The sequence below is a fragment of the Euwallacea similis genome, chromosome 6 (genome assembly GCF_039881205.1).
Source record: "Euwallacea similis isolate ESF13 chromosome 6, ESF131.1, whole genome shotgun sequence".
Taxonomy (NCBI): Eukaryota; Metazoa; Arthropoda; class Insecta; order Coleoptera; family Curculionidae; genus Euwallacea; species Euwallacea similis.
In genome coordinates this window covers 3,459,613-3,478,214 of record NC_089614.1, presented here as the reverse complement: position 1 = coordinate 3,478,214, position 18,602 = coordinate 3,459,613, and the positions used below count along the sequence as shown (strand labels likewise).

Below are 18,602 nucleotides of genomic sequence, written 5' to 3'. Positions count from 1 at the left end.
GTTTCTTCCTATAAACCTGTGTCCTAAAATACATTCCTTTGGGGCTGAAGTCATCGTTGGTTGAAAAAAATCGATTATGTCAAATTGTGGCCACAGTTACAGATCAAAGTACATGAAAATTTTTAGGCGCTCTATTAATTTTTTGCTTCAAAAATTATGTAGATGTAATTTCAAAAGGGTTAATGATTAATTTTTAAATATCCATGACGCTCCAATGACCAAAATTTGTAGTGTTTAAATGCCCAAAACCTCTAGTTTTTATAATTTTGCCGAAACTGTTGGAGAAGAGGATATTAATGGATTTTTGGTCTGAAGCCCTAATTATCAAAGTTTCTCATGTTCCAAGTGACGGGAATTGGCAATATACTGTAAGGCATCGACCTAACAAAGAGCGCATTACTATAATTTTAGAGTCACACAGTGTAAATTTTTTAAGATATATGAAGTCTCGGGCGGATATGGTTTAAAACTGTTTTGAAAATTTATGGACATTTAAACAATAATTTGGAAGGTCAACAATTTTGAATAAAACCAATTTTGAAAAATTCGAAAAAAATTTAAGGTTCAAAAGAACTAGTTCTAAAAAAGAATTTAGAATTTTAAAAATTTTCAAAAATTTATCAAAACATCGACTTTAGTTTCAAAAACTCGAGCGTGCATCAACATTAAAGATCTTGGAAGATCTTTAAAATTTAAATTGCCAAGGTTTGAAAATGCTTCTTGTGAACTGAAAAATATAAATATTTTTGTGAAAAATAAGATAAAAATCTGAATTATTATTTTTCATTAAATTTTTTCTTTAAACCTTAATTTTTTTAAACAACATCTCTAGATCCTGATGTTGAAGGTTTACAGAATGATAATGGTGTTGGGGCGAAAATTGTTAGAACAAGTAAGTGGATAACACCTATCACTATAGCCTTATATGTCATATATAAATATCTTAAGAACTTCCGGAGCTGTGACGAAATCATTGAGAGCCATATTCAAATTTTAATAGCTTGTAAGTATCTCTGGAATCAAACATTTGTGGACTTCTGTTTATAGGAAGTTTCTTTTATAATTCTTCAATGTAGAAACTAAAACTCTGTGCAAAGTTTTACAACATCCTGTATATGTATCCCGACTGTTTATATAATTTTATTTGGTTTTTAATTTATCAAAATCCGTTCAATAATAACAGGGTTAGTTTCGCCCGCTTTTTATGAGACGCCCTATATTTTAGTATTTTTTCTACCAATCACATCTATACACTAGGTACAATATCCCAACCGGTATGGTGTATTTTTGAATTACTTCTCTGTTGGAATGGACCTACATCATGTTAATGCTCACTATAACCGACTTTAAGCAAAAGATCGTTAATGAAAGACGCTTTGTAGGATCGCAAGAAGAGAAGGTCCTGGGCTCAATTTTGCTTCCTTCCTATAAAGTTTCAGTTTGTGGTCCTGATGATAAAGTAACCCGGAAGTTCGCTTTCAAATGTGAACATGCTAATATGAGAACTTACATATTAGCTGCAGATTCACATGAACTTATGATGCAGTGGATTCACGTCCTTAATTTGGCTTGCAACCTTCAAATCAACGCGTAAGTTTTCTAGCATTTTAATTAACGATTACTTAAAATATCAATGTTTTTAGAGAAAGTCAACGTTCAACTTCAGAGCCCAATAACTTTAAGAGCAATAGCACCCCTTCGGGACAGACGATAACGAATAATTCTCTCTCTAACAAAGTCGTCCATAACCACACCTCTAGCAATACTACGGAATTTAGCAACTCCAGCCAACAAGAACTGAATCAATACAATCAGCCTTTGTACGCCAATGCCCCTCCAAAGCCTCGGAGAATGACCGATGGCTACTGCTCCCCTGGTCCAGAAATCTTGGATAGATACTCTAATTATCAAGTAGCAAAAAGCCCTTCTACTATGTATGGAAGAGCCAATCCACAGGAGCAATTATACCACGATGCTGTGTTCATGGCTGCTCAGAATGTAGACAGGAGAACTCCTGAAGCTTATGGCAGAAGTAATTTAACAAAATACCGGAATCCTTCTGATTATGAAGATATTTATACAGAACAAGGGATGTATAAACGTCCCTTAAGTCCTGTGGCTCCAGACAGTGTTTTAAAAAGGGCATATCCGACACTAAACGTAGCTTACCCTATGGTAAAGGGATATGCTCCTCCTCCGATGGAAATGTTGCGACGGCCCTATCCAGATCCAGTTCCTATGAGACGAGCTCCAGTTCAAACGATATCGCGACCTCACAGTGCAGATTTTCTGGAATATAAGCCGCAAAAACTAGATACAAATCCGTCCGTTTTGCCAGTGGTACAGCAACCGAGGCCTAAATCCAGTTTAGATATCAACATGTGCTCAAAAGACTGCGATCTTATACCTAGACCTAACAACTATTTCTCCGACTCTAGAGAACGAGACAATGACTACTTTTACTCTCAAGAAAGATATGCGGAAAAAATGCGGAAAAGCGCTCAGTACTTGCAGAAAATGCCCTTGAATTACCAGCAAACGGACCCTAGCCACCGAAAGCATAGAGAAAAATATGATTTAGATACATATTCTTATAGTCAACCTTTCAAAGAGCAGGAAATTCAGAGTTTTCAACCAGTGAGAAGCAGGAGCGCTTTAAGTGAAAGTTCATTGTTGGAGAATGACAGCATTTCCAGAGAATACTTCTCTGGGCAGGAGCAGCAGTATATGAGGACACTGGTACCTGATCAGTTCACGAGATCAGCAAGTGCCAGATTGGCTCAGAGCAATAATTTTGAAGAGAATGTCACTAGGCTGGAAGGGGAAAGGAAGGTAGGTCATGGGTTTTAGACCGAAAATATCTACTCTGTTTTTGATTTTAACAACTATGGCAAAGCTTTTATAAACATTTCCTTGGCTATGCCTAATATACAGGGTGTCCATTTAACGACCCCTCGGACTCCTATTAGTTTATTTGTGATTTCATAAAAAAATAATTATGGGGATGTATGAGGCTAAAGGTGAATTTAAAAATTAATAATAACCCTACAGAGTGTCCCGAAAAATCGGGGAGCCATAGAGTTTCATTTTCTTAAATGGGATCACATGTATTTTTTTCACGTGATAAAATCCTCTCTTGATCCTATATTAGTCCCTAGACATACGTTACTTTGGAATCCATATGAAGAAAATTGAATTTTCTTTCGTCCTACGTCATAAAAAACGCACCATCCTATTTAAAAAAAAAAAAAAATTGAAGTTGAGAAGGTGAAAATTAAAGCTGTTAATATAAATTCCCTGTATGTATTTTTGGCTAAATGAGTAATTGTGCCTGCTAAGGTGATTTTACATGAGAATTAATCCTAAAATGATTAAAATCTAACTCATGGTAATTGCGATATTAATTTTTTTATGAGGCACTGCAAATGTTCAATATTTCTTTTAAAACGTCATAGCTTAGAGTCACTGCATCTCAGGGTAAAAAAGATCTAAGAACTAACAAAGGATCAAGAGAAAATTCAATCACGTGGAAAAAATGCAGGTGGTCCCATTTAAAAAAATGACATTTTATGAATCCTCGATTTTTTGGGACACTGTGTAGAGTTCTTATTTTAAAATTCACCTTCATTAGCCTCATATACATCCCCATAATTGATTTTTTTTAAGAAATCACAAATAAACTTATGAGAGTCCGAAGGGCTGTTAAATAGACACCCAATATTTTAACAAATATTTGTGACTTAAAAACTGAGTAAAAACTTGTGACTTCAGAGGGAAGAATCCATGAAGAGACTTCTTGAATGGAAACAACGAATGCTTCAGTCGCCTTTGAATAGAAAAGCACATCAGACTCAAGCGTACCGAGGATATTTAGGTGGCAAAGAAAACGCATACAATATGTCTCCGAATTACGAGACAGATAAGAAGCAGAAAAAATCTACAATGGCAAATAAAAGATCTGTCCACAACTTACTCCAGTACAACAGCTATTCCTCCGACGACGAAGGTACGTGAGCAATTTAGGTTGTATTTGCACTAAATGGTTACTTCAACGGTGGTGTAGGTTCTTTGGGAGTAGTATCTATAGGTCCTTCCTGCCTGAAAACTTATTTACCCTTTTTTGTAACTAACACTTCAGAGTAACTTTCGCAACTACTACTAACAAATTTAATAAACGGAGATGGACCACTTTCTTATTGTAAATTTTTTATCGGCTCAGAAAACGGGGAGAAATCGAGCAAGCACACACAGGCAGGACGGACCATGGACACATTTCCGAATAACTCTGACTCACTTACACACGCGTCATTCACTTCTACCACTGCTTTGAAACTACCTGATGAGCCTGTTGCATCCATATCTTTTCTAACTAACAAAGAAGGTGCACTTCCCGAATGTTCTGTCGCACAATTATCCGCAACTGATGATTCAGCTATAGCAACTGATATTAAGTCTAGTGGTGCACTGGTAAAGGCGATTTTGTCCGAATTCCAAAATCCTTGCCCCGATGAACTGCCTATTTTGGAGGGGAATTACATGCCGATGTCTTCCCAAAGAAGCGTCTTGCAACCTTCAGATGATATAACTGAAGAGAATCATTATGTAGAGATGACTAGAAGTGTGGACAGTACCTTGCTAGATCCTAGCACAAATGATCAGCAGCAGTACGAGATGGTGTGCTTTAGAGATGGAATGATGGAACCGGTGTATATGGAGCTGCCTAAGGAGAAGATGAGTTCTCACGAGTTGCCTGATATTTTAAAGAATCCGGCAATTCACGAGAATAAGTCTGATAGTAGTGATGCTGAAGAGGAGGCTTGCAAGGACAACATTGGCAAATCGAGGTTTAGTTTATCAGACTCATTTAGGCCAGCTTCATATTATTTAGGAGTGAGTAAAGCCGTTCCAGAATTCCAAGACAGCTCTGACAGCGAATTGGTATCACCTCCCCCCATTCCTACCAGTTCTCCACCTCTTGATGACGAGGATTACATACCAACTCTCAGAACAAAAATCAACGATTCTTCTAGTACTGTAAACAGAACCTTAGAGGAAAAGGGTAGTTTCCTGTCGTTACGAGATTTGGACGACAACCTTTCAAGATTATCATCAAATAGCGGATCAATTGCGTCTCTAACTCCAAACTGCCGAAGACCCGTGTCGGAGGACCTGTGCACTCCTACGGAATATGGAAAAATCCAAAATATTCAGAGTGTGGAGAAGTATTTTGAAGTCCTAAAGTTGAGTGAAGATGTCTCAGAAAAAGATACTGCAAGTGAAGATGGAGGACACGCTTATGAGAACTTTTCAGTTTCTAAACGCGCAGCTAAAAAAGAAATTGCACCCTCTAATCCCATGAAGAAGAGATTGAGTTCTCCTAATCCGCTCACCGAAGACTTCAAGCCTCGTTCTAGTAGACCCGACAGTAGCTGCTCCATATCGGCTGAAATAAGCTTTTTTGTTAGCTCCAATAGATCAACACCTATCATTAATGAGGCACAGCCTACTGTCCCCTATTATTATTCTGATCTCTCTAACCTAGTAACTTTGAATAACCAAAGGGAGAGTGTGAATGGCAGCAAAAGAGACATCACTCGTATAATCAATCCCTTGAATATAGAGAGAGAAGGGAAAGACACTACAAAAGTTCTGGCAGCTCAGGCCCGATCGGCATCGGCAGACTTTCTTAATCTTACCGGTAAGTCTGGAAATATTGACCGGAAAAACATATTTGAGTCTGACACGTTGAAAAGACATAAAACACTGGAGACTAGTGATGCAGAATCTAGAAACTGCTACCTTCAACTCAAGGCTGACAAATTCCAACAGGAGTGCACTGAGGAGAAGAGAGTGAGGAAGTCCTATTCCCTGGAAGGTCTTATTGAGAATGTCCTAAACGAAAGCTTTGCAAACGAATCAAATAACTCAACGAAGAACCCTAATACTACTTCAGAAGGTAGTTACTTATGGGAGGAGGACTCTGTTTGGAGGGAACAACTCAGATCAGTTAGTCAGCGACATACCAAATCCATGGATGATCTTGATAGCATTGAAATAGACCATGATTCGATTCACAAAAAGCACCCTAGAGCTATTACCAGGGAGGTTACATATGTTAACGACATCCTCTTTAAACCAGAGTCAAATAAAAAGCCGGGAAAGGGTGAAATTAAAAAAAAGGGGAGTTTTTTGATTGACAGGGAAACCTTAAGGCAATGGGACTTAATGTCTAGTGCACCATCTGATGACCAAGTTTTAAAAGTGATGGATCCGCAAGGCAATCGGGGCTATGTGGTGGTAGATTCGGGTGAAGGTAGTACCGACACTGGAGATAGTAATGGACAAGCTCAAGAAGCAGGTATATAAATACGTTTTTTTATCATTTAAACGAAAGGTGAGGAAAATATTACCTATGAGTTCTGATTTTTTGTCAAATACAATGAATGGTTCTTGTGTACAAATTGTATTATAATGTATAGTGTCTACCTAAAATATTTAAGTTTACTTCAACAGGTAATAAATAATAACGGGTTATTAGGGCCGCTCTTGACTTCCTGTATACAGGGTGTTCCATTAAGGATATCGAGTGGCCCTCTCTGGGAAAATATAAATAGTAGAAATTGGAAACCAAAATCTCATATAACAATTAATCCAGATAAATAATAAAATATATTTTCATTATTACAGCGTTGCCAGTTCTATTCGCACCAATGAGATCATCGAATTTTTGAAGGACAACACTTTTATCTGAGGCAATTTTTCGATCTCCATAATTTACCCGTTTTGAGCAAGAGGTGTTGAAAATGGAAATTTTCGCTTTTTAAAAGGCTTTAAAGCGAAACCTTTTACATACATTTTCGTGTCATATTTTTTTGTGACCTATCCAGTGGTTGTATATTTAAAAATGAAAAAAAAAAAATAAACGTTGATTTTTTAATTTTTTAGTAGTAATAAATGTAAACTAAATATTTAACAAAAATTACGTTAAATATAATATATCAATTTTAAAACGAAAAAATTTAATCCTGTTTAACTTTTTTGAGCCGTTCTGTATGTTTGAAAGTGTTTTCAATATAAACATACCTCTTTCTCCATCTTATAACGCTGGTATTTAAACCGTTCTTTATTTCTACCAGGTTTTGATAAATTTCAGTTTAAATCAATTTGGGACATCTTATATGTAAAAATGTGGTCCTAAAATAGATCCTTCTGTACAGTATAAATTAATACTCGAATGAAATTCCTAGACATAACAGTTTTCGAGCTATTGAAGACTGACGCATTATCGCAGAACCCTGTATCATCAAAATTCAAATTAGCAAATATTTTGTGGGATGCAAAGAAGCAAAATTCCTCCACATTTCAATTAGCCCTATGACTGCTAATCTATAAATCCGCTTATAGCCTCTGGATCCATAAGTATAAGCACCAAGGACACAACTATGGGCAGAGACACGTTTCCAAGAGGAGCCTCAATTAAGAGTACCACGCCCACCATTCAAAACATGCAGACTAGAAGTGCTACTAACCTCGATCGCACTGCTTATGCTAAAAACATGTAAGTCAGAATATCAACATATTGTGTTATAATCAAATAAATCTTAACAACTTAGGCCTGCTTATCCCTCCTGGATACCACAATCGCAATCTCAATACCTTTACGAGAGAGAGCAAGACTTCCGAACATCTCAACGAGTAAGTATACCAAAGCTGCCTTATTTTCGAATGGAATAAGTATAGATAAAAAATCAAATTTAAGGACCTAATAGCTAAGCCAAAAATAAACGTATCAGCCGGAGAATTGCTTGGAAGAACCCACGAAGAATTAGTCTTGCTATTGATTCAATTACGCAGACAGCAGGCTCAAACTTTCCAAGCTATTGAAAGTTGTTATAACGAAATTGATACTCTGCAGGTTTGATTATACTTTCTCTTATCAGCCCTTTGAGTGGATTGGTCTTGGTGGAGTCTAACACGTCTTTTCGTTATAACTGCTAACACCTCTTTGAGGATTTTCACAGCTAAACATTTTAACATTTAATTAATTTTTGCAGCTCCATATGCGAAATCTGGACCAAATCAAACGAATGGAGAACCTCCAAAAACTGGAACGAATCAAGCAAAATTTACTAGAACTGGAGAAGCAATATGAAAAACGCAAGCCTCTTGTTAACCTGGTGGATAACATGGTCAAGCTAGGAACTCTATACAGAAACCCCAATGAAAGATCTGATGTAGCAAGACATATCCGAGAAAGACTGGAATTCAACCAATACGTCCAAGAGAGAAGACTTTTGGCGGAGGAAAAGAGAGAGTGGAATAGAATTGAGCCTAGTCATTTTGAATTGCAAGAGAAAGTCAGGCAGCTCTATCAGCTGGACGGTCTGATTCAAGAAGAGTCTCGGAATCTTCACAATTTGCAGCGTGATAAAGAGGACATTGAACGCGCCCTAGGAGGCCTAAGAAATCGACTATTGAAAGGCCTAAATACTCCTGAAGAAATAGAGCAGGCAAGACGACAACAATTTATACTCGAAAATGAGTTAAGCAGGGTACATTTGATGCTGGCTCAAAATTCCAAAAAGTTAGAAGAGACTGTGGCTGGAAACGCTCGGTTGGAGCAAGAATTGCTGATGTTGAAGCAAAAGTTGCAAAATTCTCGACAGCATCGAACTTCTCCACAATTTTCTAATGCAGGTAAGTTAATTTATTTTAACTAAAGCAACGCAAAAATTATTCTCAAAAATTATAGGTGACAGTTTGCCCTATTTATCAGGCTCATCAAGCCATGTCTTAGAATCAGACTTGGAGAGGGTACAAAAGAAAATCGGCGATTTACAAAAACAAAGAGAAGAACTAAGTTTGCAAGTAAGGCAACTCACTGACAGATCAAATACCCCAAACTCCCAGCAGAATAGGAACCGATCCTCCCCAATCGACCAGTCATTGAACGGTCCTCAATTGATCACTTTATAGCCCACAGCCCTTTAATACTATGTTTCATGCAGGCAACAAGAAGAAACCCGGAACATCCTCCTGGCGGGAAACCGATTTGGACACCATGAACTCAATAGATCATGGATATGACAGTTATTCAAGCACATCTACTACTCCTCTCTACATTAACACTGATGCCAAGCCCTTGATTACGTCTTCAGATTTCCAGGATCGAAACGTCAAAACTAGCGATTCGACCAGTGATGACGTACCCGTATCCTCAAATCCTCTGGAAAAGCCTGAAATTAAAACTGTGAGGATAGTGAAAAGAGAGTCTGAGCGTAGGCAGAGAGACAGGGAGAAAACCTTCAATGGAAAATGCGATCCTCTGATAGAAGAAGATGATTCGTCGCAAAGATCTTCAGTGCTTTTCAGGCCGCAGACCGTAGTTTTTGAACATCATTCTTTACCTACTAGAACAAACAGGAAACCTGCAGAATTGAGTCCTGTGTTCACCAGTGAAGCTGCTAGGCAAATTATAACTGAAGTGAGTGGGTTTCATTTATTATTTTAGTTTGAGTTATGGAGGTAGTCAAATAGGCTTATTGGGAAAGCATTGACAAATATTGGAAAATGAAAAAATTTCCATTTGTAGGAAACATTCAGAGTATGATATGTACACATTTTTTAGCAAGTTTCAATAAAAAATAAACTTGTATTAATAATGTACTAAAAATAAACTAAACAAGTAATTTAAAAAAAATTACAAATAAAGCGTTTTTTAACACCCTATAAATCAAAAACAAAGCATTTTTGAACATGTCTTGATATAAACTTTTCATCTTAAATTTTGCTCAGGATTCACTCATTAAAATTTTTATCATCTATTCAGAAACACCTTGTATACCTACAGGACTTTCTACTAAACCAATCGAATTTTTTAACCTCGGCACGTTTAGGGATCCATTTTTAACTTGTAGTACCCTTAAGAAATTTAAGAGTATTCAGTAACTAATCGCATGAACATGTAACTCTAATTGAGAGTTACCTAAGTAATTATTTCTACAGTAATTTAATTACAGGAACATATCTAATTGAATTACTTTTGTTTTAATTAAATTGAATTATTTTTATTTTGCTAATTGGTTCATATATTCAATATTGACTTGCAATTAATTTCTTTTTACAAGGAATTGGTAATTGGAATTACTTTCCGATAGTAATTGCAATAGCTCTCTTTACATACACACAGGGTGTTCTGAAGAAGGAGAATATTTTAGTAACCAAAAATTCTTTCAGCATAAAGAAATCTAAAAATTGGATTGAAAATTGAATTTCTGTTATTCAAAGATTTAAAATATACAGGGTGTTAAAATTTACAGGGTGATACTTTTTTGGGGCTGAACCCCATATTACCACCCCTAACTTATTTGTTGTATAACACTAAGTTTTGTGTATCTCGTGCATATTTTCTATATTTGTAACTCTTTTCGAACTGTTTGTTTGCAACGCATGATTTTGTTCCTTTGAATAGACTCGAGAGCCCAAGCGTTTTTCAAGTAAAATTCCAAATATGGGCAAAATAGTAGCACAAAATACATAGCTTGGGATGGTAAAAGGGAGACTTAACCATAGAAAAAATATCACCATATAGATGTATACAAGCAATTAAGGAGTCTCTCTCTATGTAGGCCCTAATGAGTTTAAATTTCTCTAAACTTCCACTTAATATCTCAAAAACTGTAGGAACTGTGTACACTTGAACACCCTGTGTATCCTAAAACTTTAAGGTATAGGAATCCAATTTGCTACCCTCGGATACTTTTATGTGCAAGAAATATGTGGTTAACGGATTGAGTTTCTTTTTCGGGACACCATGTATATTTTTTGTAGTATACTCAATTTTGATTTTCAACAGATTTCGATTTCGAGATACACATTGCATTCCAAATATTGCTGTTTTTTGTATTTCTGCTGTACCTTCTGAACTGTTTATGTTAGAATGAATTAAATATCCCAATAAATTTCGCAAAAATTTTCATTTTCAGAATTCTATTTTAATTGCTCTCCCTAACTCCATAGACTAGATTTGTTCTTTTTGAAATTGAAAAATAATTTTGATTAATTCTCCTTGATTTATTTTTCTTACTACCGTTTTTTCGCGGAAATGCTTTTAATACTTAATCCTAACATTAAAAATTGTTAATGAAATTTTAGGTTTCCACAAAAAGTCCTTCTGCCCAGTCTCAACGAAGACCAATCCCTAAAGAGCACCGGAGACACCATACAGCTCCGCAGGACAACTCAGTAATCCTTGGAAGTTTAGAAGGTCGTAGAGCTAGAGATGATCTAGATATTGAACGAGCTTTGAGGCAAAGGATTGATGCTCCTGATCTAGTGAGATCTACTTTGAGTAATAAAGACTTGAAGTATAATGAAGAGACCATTGACAATATTCTAAGCACTCCAAATAAAATTTTGATTCCTGAAAGATATATTCCCGAACACATGCCTCAACCCAGTGTGGAGGAGCAAGAGAAGAGGAAAAAGAAAGTGGAGAGTATTAAAAAAATGTTGTCAGACACTGCCATTATTAGTGCTCCAACGACGTCAATTCAAGGTTTGTTTCGATTTTGTTGAGCAGGTATTAGGTACCCTGTGTGTTTTTTTAGATGATAAAAAAAATGATCATGGATGTAAAAGTGCCTCGACCTCTAGCATCTCAGAGGAGAAAAAACAAAGAGAACATTTGTTGCAGCTCAATCAAATTCTCGCAAAACAAGTTATGGAAATGAGTAAAGTTGTTGCAGGTTTGTACAAAACTTAAAAAAAAACGTAAATCTGCTTATGAATTTAAGTTCGCAATTGCACTTTAAGTTTATTTGCATTAACTTTTGTTTAATTATAGGAAGCACTGATCCAGACCATAGTTGATGTGTGTTATGACATAGCGTTTGTAGGTGTGTTTTTGCATGCTTCTTAAATCTATCCCAAGTAATTGAAATTTGTGAAAATAATGTCAATTTGCAGTGAAAAATTTGCAAGCCTTGAAATTCGCCCCTCAGCCCATGAACAATGAAGAGGAGGATTCTTCACCAGTAACCCCCTTACCCCTCTACCAACAACGAGAGAATTTCTATAGTTAAGAGGTGCGTTGCTCATTGAATGTTCAGAGTCAACAGTTGGACACGGCCCTAGACGTTATTGTCACATTATCTATCGTTATTGAATTTCTAATCATAAGTCGTTTTTAATATTGTTATAAGATATTGCAGCTGAAATATCTAAATTCTTGTGAGACTGACTTAATTCTTACATATTATGTACCTATGTATACATAGTTAAATAAATTAATAACAGAGAAAACAATTTCCTCCCATTTGGAATTTGTCTTCTTCAACTTTCTACTTGTCTGTATGTCTATTAATGGTGATAGTAATTTATACAATGCCTAGGTAAGCTCAAACATATTCTAAATAGCTTTAAGTTAAGTAATTTAAAAATTAGAATTCACTTACATTCAGTATGTTCCAGACTGGATCTACGTGCATGAGGATTTTGGTTACTTGCGAACTTTGTTTAAAAAGTGTTTTAGGTTTCGCCGCTTTCCTGAAAACTTGAAAAAAGTGAAACATTGCATTTTTAACTTTGCCCTGTAGTTTCTGCTATTAAAACACATACAGGGTGTGTCATTGAAAACTTTGCCCCCGGCTTATTTTAAACCACGATCAGAGTATTAGAAATTGTCACGACACGTCAATTTTGTTTTCGAGGACATATTTCAGCATTCAATTGAATCGAAACAACCTCCTTCGTTGGGGTGCATTCAACTTTATAATTTCAAATGGTACTATAGGTTAAGTGATATCTTATTTAAAAGGGTTTTTTAATTCTGATTGTCAGCAAATTTTTTTTTTTAATTTTAGGTCACCTGCTAAATAACAAACCAATATAATCCATAAATATTAAAGTAGGTACAGGCTGGACAAATTATAATGAGGTTTGAGCTGGCTATGTGTAAAACCTTCGCACTTTGAATTTATCAAATTTGCATCCACGGCTGCCCATTTTTTCCGGTTTATTTGGCAATAATGCAATTTCAATGAAAAATTCCAAAAATTTCAACTATTTTCAACATACAGAGTGATTTTCTAAAAACTGTCCACTCAAAAAATCTCAAAAGTTATTGCAGTTTAAAAAAATTTTCAAAAACATATAAGTCTTTATTTTTTTGGGACCACCTTTTGACCCATAAATGAATGTGTTAATACTCACCCTCTCGTCCTCACTTTCTCCAACTGAAAAAAATTAAACAGGAATCCCCTCTTGTGACACATCAATGGATAATTAAAATCTTGAAAACAACTTTGTATGCATTTCTGCTTTTTGAATGTGTTTTTTTTTATCACCATTTAAAGCTGCTATGTTACCAAATGATTTAGTTTGGTTTGAGTAAATGAATGAAAAAAATTGAACATATGTTTCAAGTAGTGAAATTTGATTAATTCTTCGTACAAATGTTCAAATTGAGCATTCTTCTGCTCCATACAGTAAGACAGTGGTAGGATACAGCAGTTTTAAGGGGAGATTTTCAAAAAGTAGAAATACATACATTGATGTGTTACAGAAGGGGTTTCCTTTTTTTTTAAGTTGTGGTGCGTGATGGTGAGCGGATTAGTAGCGACACATTCATTTTTCAATCAAAAGATGGCTCCCAAAAATAAAGATTTACGTATTTTTTGAAATATTTTGTACTGCAATAATTGTTGAGATTTTTAGGGTGGACAATTTTTAAAAAATCACCCTGTATATTCATCATATTTCAATATATCTAAAATTAAAAACAAATTACATGCTGACAATCAAAATAAAAAAAACCCTTTATAATGAGATGTCACTCGACCTATAGTGCCGTTTGAGATTGTAAAGTTAAATTCATCTCCGCGAAAGAGTTTGTTTGGCTGTATCAGCATCTAACGCTAAAATGTGTCCCCCTCGAAAACAAGATCGACGTGTCACGGCACAGTCTAATATTTTGATCTCAGTTCAAAATAAGGCGGGTACAAAATTTTCAATGGTATCCCCTGTATGAGTTTCTTATAAAATTCTCCAACGAATTCCCCATTTAATCGGCGCTGTATTCCTTATAGTAACTGAAATCCCCATACACGTAAAACTAATTTGAAACACACCGTATATTAACAGAACAATTTTCCAGTGATAAATGTCTGAAATATTTTTACCTTGCAAACGAAGCATGGTATTACATATGTTTATTAATATATATTTTTATTTATATTTTTGCCACACAGAAGCTTTGGCGAAATTGGTTACCATAATATATTAAAAATGCTCATTGGGTGTTGGTAATATCAACATGTAATTTACTGAGTGAGGGTTAATCTCTCTGATATTGTTATTGTTATATTGTGTACGTTTAATTTGGAGTACAAAAAATATTTATTGTTAATATAGGTATATCATTTTGCCCATGAATGGGGTACTGTTAGTCACTCTTAGATAGTATTTATTAAGAACTGATGAGAGACAATAAAATCAATGAAGCAAGCTCATATGGGGCTATAACGAAATTGTTTCAGACAATATCAATTTATTGTCAATTCTACTGCGATGTGAAAATTTTGTAAACTAGTAGTTACTGAACGGAGGAATAGTAATAAACTGCTTTAAGTTAGCTTTCCTTGGGTTTGGAAATAAAAATATCAAAAAAAATCGATTTCCAAGCAACTCGGAAAACAGCTTTTTCGCAATTTTATTGAAAATTGTCATTTACAACTATTCTGCAACAAATTTTCTTTTCTTTTTGTCCATTTTTCAACCACAAAGCGAAGAAATGCAACGACCTACTTACCTGACACATTCTGTCCTACATATCAGGTTTCAGCCTCAGCTGGTCATTGTTACTAAAGAATGGCACAATCAAAAAACGAGATTTGGTTATCATACATTACAAATGTTGTCATTAACATACAGGATGTCCAGAAATTTCGTATAGCCTGGGATGTGGTCGGGCATTATATTTCCTTTTTTACGCGTCATACATAGAGAGAAACATAATTATCACCTTCCCTTCTAGTTTCAAACTCGCAGAATACACGGTTAATCTGAAAATAATATCCTTGGATGAGAACTGAAGCTATAAATCGTTTAAGGCTAATAATTGAAAACTCTTTGCTCATGAGTTAATTTCATAATAACACCATGTCATAAAGTCCTGTACCCATAAAATTCAATTCCCTCTTGAGTATTATTAAATTAAAAACCTTGATGTCGAAAAAACGAAGTTATTACCCACTAACATCTTTGATTTAATGGCAAAATTTCCTTTGTTAATGTTGTTAATTTGTTATCTGTGAATCGAATTATTGCTATAAAAGTATTTGTTATTTGTTGATGACTCTATGTACATACATAATAGAATAATGAATGCATTTTGTAAATTAACAAAACTTGACCTTTATGTAAATATTTGGTACTTTTTATTGTACAAAGTGAAAAATCGTAATATGTATGTTACAGTGTATATGTATAATTTTTTGTAGAGAAGGATTAGGTATCTTAAATACATTAAAGATTAATATATCAGAAGGGACTACTATGAGGACTGCTATACACCTTTCATCCGTGCAAGAAAGCTCACTTTACGTAGAAATAGATGCCTACGTCTGAGGGATGATGAGGCATAACAGCCCTCATAGAATCTTTCGTTGTTTGTTATTTGCCTCAATATAGAATATCTAACATTTCCACATAATTTTTTTATAGCTGTCTGCCTCATTGTCTCCCTGCTGACAAGAATTTGATGTCCCATGAAAGGGTATCAGTAATTTGTCTGGCAAATAAGCTTGTTTTTGTCAGGAGTAATTTAATACAACAAAAAAGGGGTAACCATCACCTATTACCCAAGTCGCCCCGTATTGATTTAGTCGTTTCGAGCCTCAACCAAGGCCAATTCTAATTCGAATAAGAACTTCCCAAGGACTTTTATATGTGTTTGCATCTCCCGTGACTCGTGCATCGCTGAATTATATAATACATAGGTACCTAATATACATATGGTAAACAGCGACATATAGACCGCCGTTATAAATAGCTGCCAATAATTGTGTATAACAGGAATTAGCGTTAGTTCTCCAGACCCTCCAAAACCTATATATCACAAGGCAATTTTCTTCAGCCTCAAGCCCCAAAACCAAAAACCCGTTATTATCAAGACTTGAATAGATTAATTAAATATCTCATTTTGCGTCTGGCTTTGCGAAGATAGGAAAATCGATGGCGAAATAGGGCATGGCCATCTAACAGCGCAGTTAGTTCCAACAGCGCAGTTAGTTTTCAAGGATTTTAATAGAGAGACTTTTAGAAGGAAGATTTATTGTACATGAGCTTTTTGAAAAGGAACACCAATCAATATTGCATGGGTACCTACATACCTATATATATATATATATATATATATATATATATATATATATATATATCGGTTGTAATTCTTATATATGGAACCCTGGCCCTTGTATGGAATTTAATGGAATTAAATGCGTGGAACTAATAGTTTGAATAGAACAAACTTTGTTACAATGCTGTGATGTACGTACAAATGTATACAAATCTAGATAGTAGAGGAATTTGGGAGATCCATATCTAGAAAATAGCTAACCAAGATATTAAAAAATATCTTGCAAAATAGGCATTTTCCTAATTTAGGTGTTATATGTATGATATTGTACAGGATGTTGTACATGGCCAAACTTCAAGGAGTGGGACTTTAAGTAATTCTGAGACCAAAAGTTTATATAAACATAGGTCCAGTAATGCTTCCTTTTCAAAATACAGGATGACAAACTTTTTTTAAAAATCGTTTGTTCGTAGAAATATTAATAATCCTTTAGCCGATTTTGTTGAAATTTGGCAATACTATTTATGGTTATTATTGTTATTTGTGCGCCAGTAACTTTTTTAAAACTTTCACATTTTTTTTGTATTAAGTGACTAAACATATAACTTGATGCGGAAAAAATTCAAGAGATAAAAAAGTTCTATTTTTAATCGCTTAATACAAAAAGATATAAAAGTTTTAAAAAAATTATTGGCGCATAAATAACAATAATAATCATAAATAGCATTGCCAAATTTCAACAAAATCGGCTAAAATATTATTAAGATTTTTACAAAGAAAAGATAAAAAAAAAAAAATTTACACCCTGTATCTTGAAAACGTAGCATAACCAGACCTATGTTTATATAAATTTTTCATTATGGAATCACTCAGAGAATCACCTCTTGAAGCTTGGCCACGTATTTAAATAACACTCTGCATAGAATAATGTGACCCCTATCGGAATTTGGACATTAAACTCATATATATACGTACCCTGTCCCTTCGGACTACATTGCATCTTATATTGCCAATACACATACGCATTGTATCTACTTAAGTTGGAATCATATGGAAAAATTTTTTTTATTATTAATTCTACGAAAAAAAGTTATTTTTCATAAAAAGGTTCAAACGGTCTTAAATATAAAATGAAATGAAAAATTTATACCTAAAATGAAAAACACATCAAATTTTTGGAGTCATATTCCATCTTTCTTAAAAATATGAATTTTGTTCAAGAAAATTTCATTATTGTTAGTTTCAATAAAACACAATTATCCCTTGTTTATTGAAAACATAATAACTTTTCGTTTCTTAATATGTTTTCATAATAATAGCGTAATTTAAATATGTAATTAACGCATAATAGTAATTTACTTTGCTAATAGAAAAAAACAAAGAACTACCAATTTGTGTAACTATATAGGATTATTTACTTTAGTTTTAAATCATTCCACTAGTATCTTGACATAGCCACCCTCTCTTCCTAAACATTTAATCGTTCTTTTGCCAAATTTCCTTAATACATTCACTATCATGTTTAAAGTAATTTCTTGACGTACTTCTGAAATGATCCTTTCTAAATGATCAACATCTTAAAATGGCCTGTGTCGGTAAACTTTATGTTTTTGAGTAATACGATGAGAAATAATCTATAGGGGTTAAGTTAGGAGATTTAGTCGGCCAAAAAATATTTGAACGTGCGCGTATTGCTTTTCCATTGAAAATATTTCGAAGGTATTTCCTAAAAGCTACCGTTCTATGACATAAGGCACCGTCTTGTTGAAACCAAATTTGAGGACGTTTTTGTAAGAGTTAAATATTCTAACATATCAAACTTCACTGTTAAAAAACGATTAAATATTTCAAAAAAGAGGTACTGTTGAAATGACTTCAAACTAAAGTAAATAATCCTACATAGTTACACAATTATTAACTCTCTGTTTTTTCCTATTAGCAAAATAAATGATTGTTATGCATTAATTACCTATTTAAATTACGCAACTGTTATGAAAACGTATTAAGAAACAAAAAGTTATCATGTTTTAAATAAGCAAAAGATAAATGTGCATTATTGAAACTAACAATAATAAAACTTTCTTGTAAAATTCATATTTTTAAGAAAGCTGATATACGACTCTAAAAATTCAATATGTTTATTTCATTTTAGTTTTAAGACCATGGAAAACTTTTTATGAAGAATAACTTTTTTATGTAAAATTAATAATAAAAAAGTTTCCCATATGATTTCAACTCAAGTAGA

At 34.3% G+C, this 18,602-nt stretch overlaps 2 protein-coding genes across 6 annotated transcripts in view; one reads left to right on the top strand and one right to left on the bottom strand.

Annotated features, from left to right (window-relative positions):
* kmr (kramer) overlaps positions 1 to 15,804 on the top strand; it is a 28,356-nt gene extending 12,552 nt beyond the window's left edge. For 2 of the 5 annotated variants that reach the window (XM_066391415.1, XM_066391413.1), the window contains exons 3-15: positions 1,383 to 1,590; positions 1,644 to 2,832; positions 3,772 to 4,006; positions 4,220 to 6,358; positions 7,405 to 7,558; positions 7,614 to 7,695; positions 7,760 to 7,915; positions 8,055 to 8,697; positions 8,753 to 8,953; positions 9,009 to 9,484; positions 11,155 to 11,557; positions 11,610 to 11,747; positions 11,968 to 15,802. In XM_066391415.1, coding sequence (XP_066247512.1) covers positions 1,383 to 1,590; positions 1,644 to 2,832; positions 3,772 to 4,006; positions 4,220 to 6,358; positions 7,405 to 7,558; positions 7,614 to 7,695; positions 7,760 to 7,915; positions 8,055 to 8,697; positions 8,753 to 8,953; positions 9,009 to 9,484; positions 11,155 to 11,557; positions 11,610 to 11,747; positions 11,968 to 12,083 — 6,140 coding nt within the window. In that variant the 3' untranslated portion in view covers positions 12,084 to 15,802. Of the gene's footprint in view, positions 1 to 1,382; positions 1,591 to 1,643; positions 2,833 to 3,771; positions 4,007 to 4,219; positions 6,359 to 7,404; positions 7,559 to 7,613; positions 7,696 to 7,759; positions 7,916 to 8,054; positions 8,698 to 8,752; positions 8,954 to 9,008; positions 9,485 to 11,154; positions 11,558 to 11,609; positions 11,748 to 11,845; positions 11,898 to 11,967 lie in introns of all 5 variants that reach the window. The other 3 variants (XM_066391416.1, XM_066391414.1, XM_066391417.1) reach the window with 3 other exon arrangements.
* The window catches only part of LOC136409733 (translation initiation factor eIF2 assembly protein-like), an 89,485-nt gene that overhangs the window by 53,429 nt on the left and 17,454 nt on the right, over positions 1 to 18,602 (bottom strand). The window lies entirely within an intron of this gene.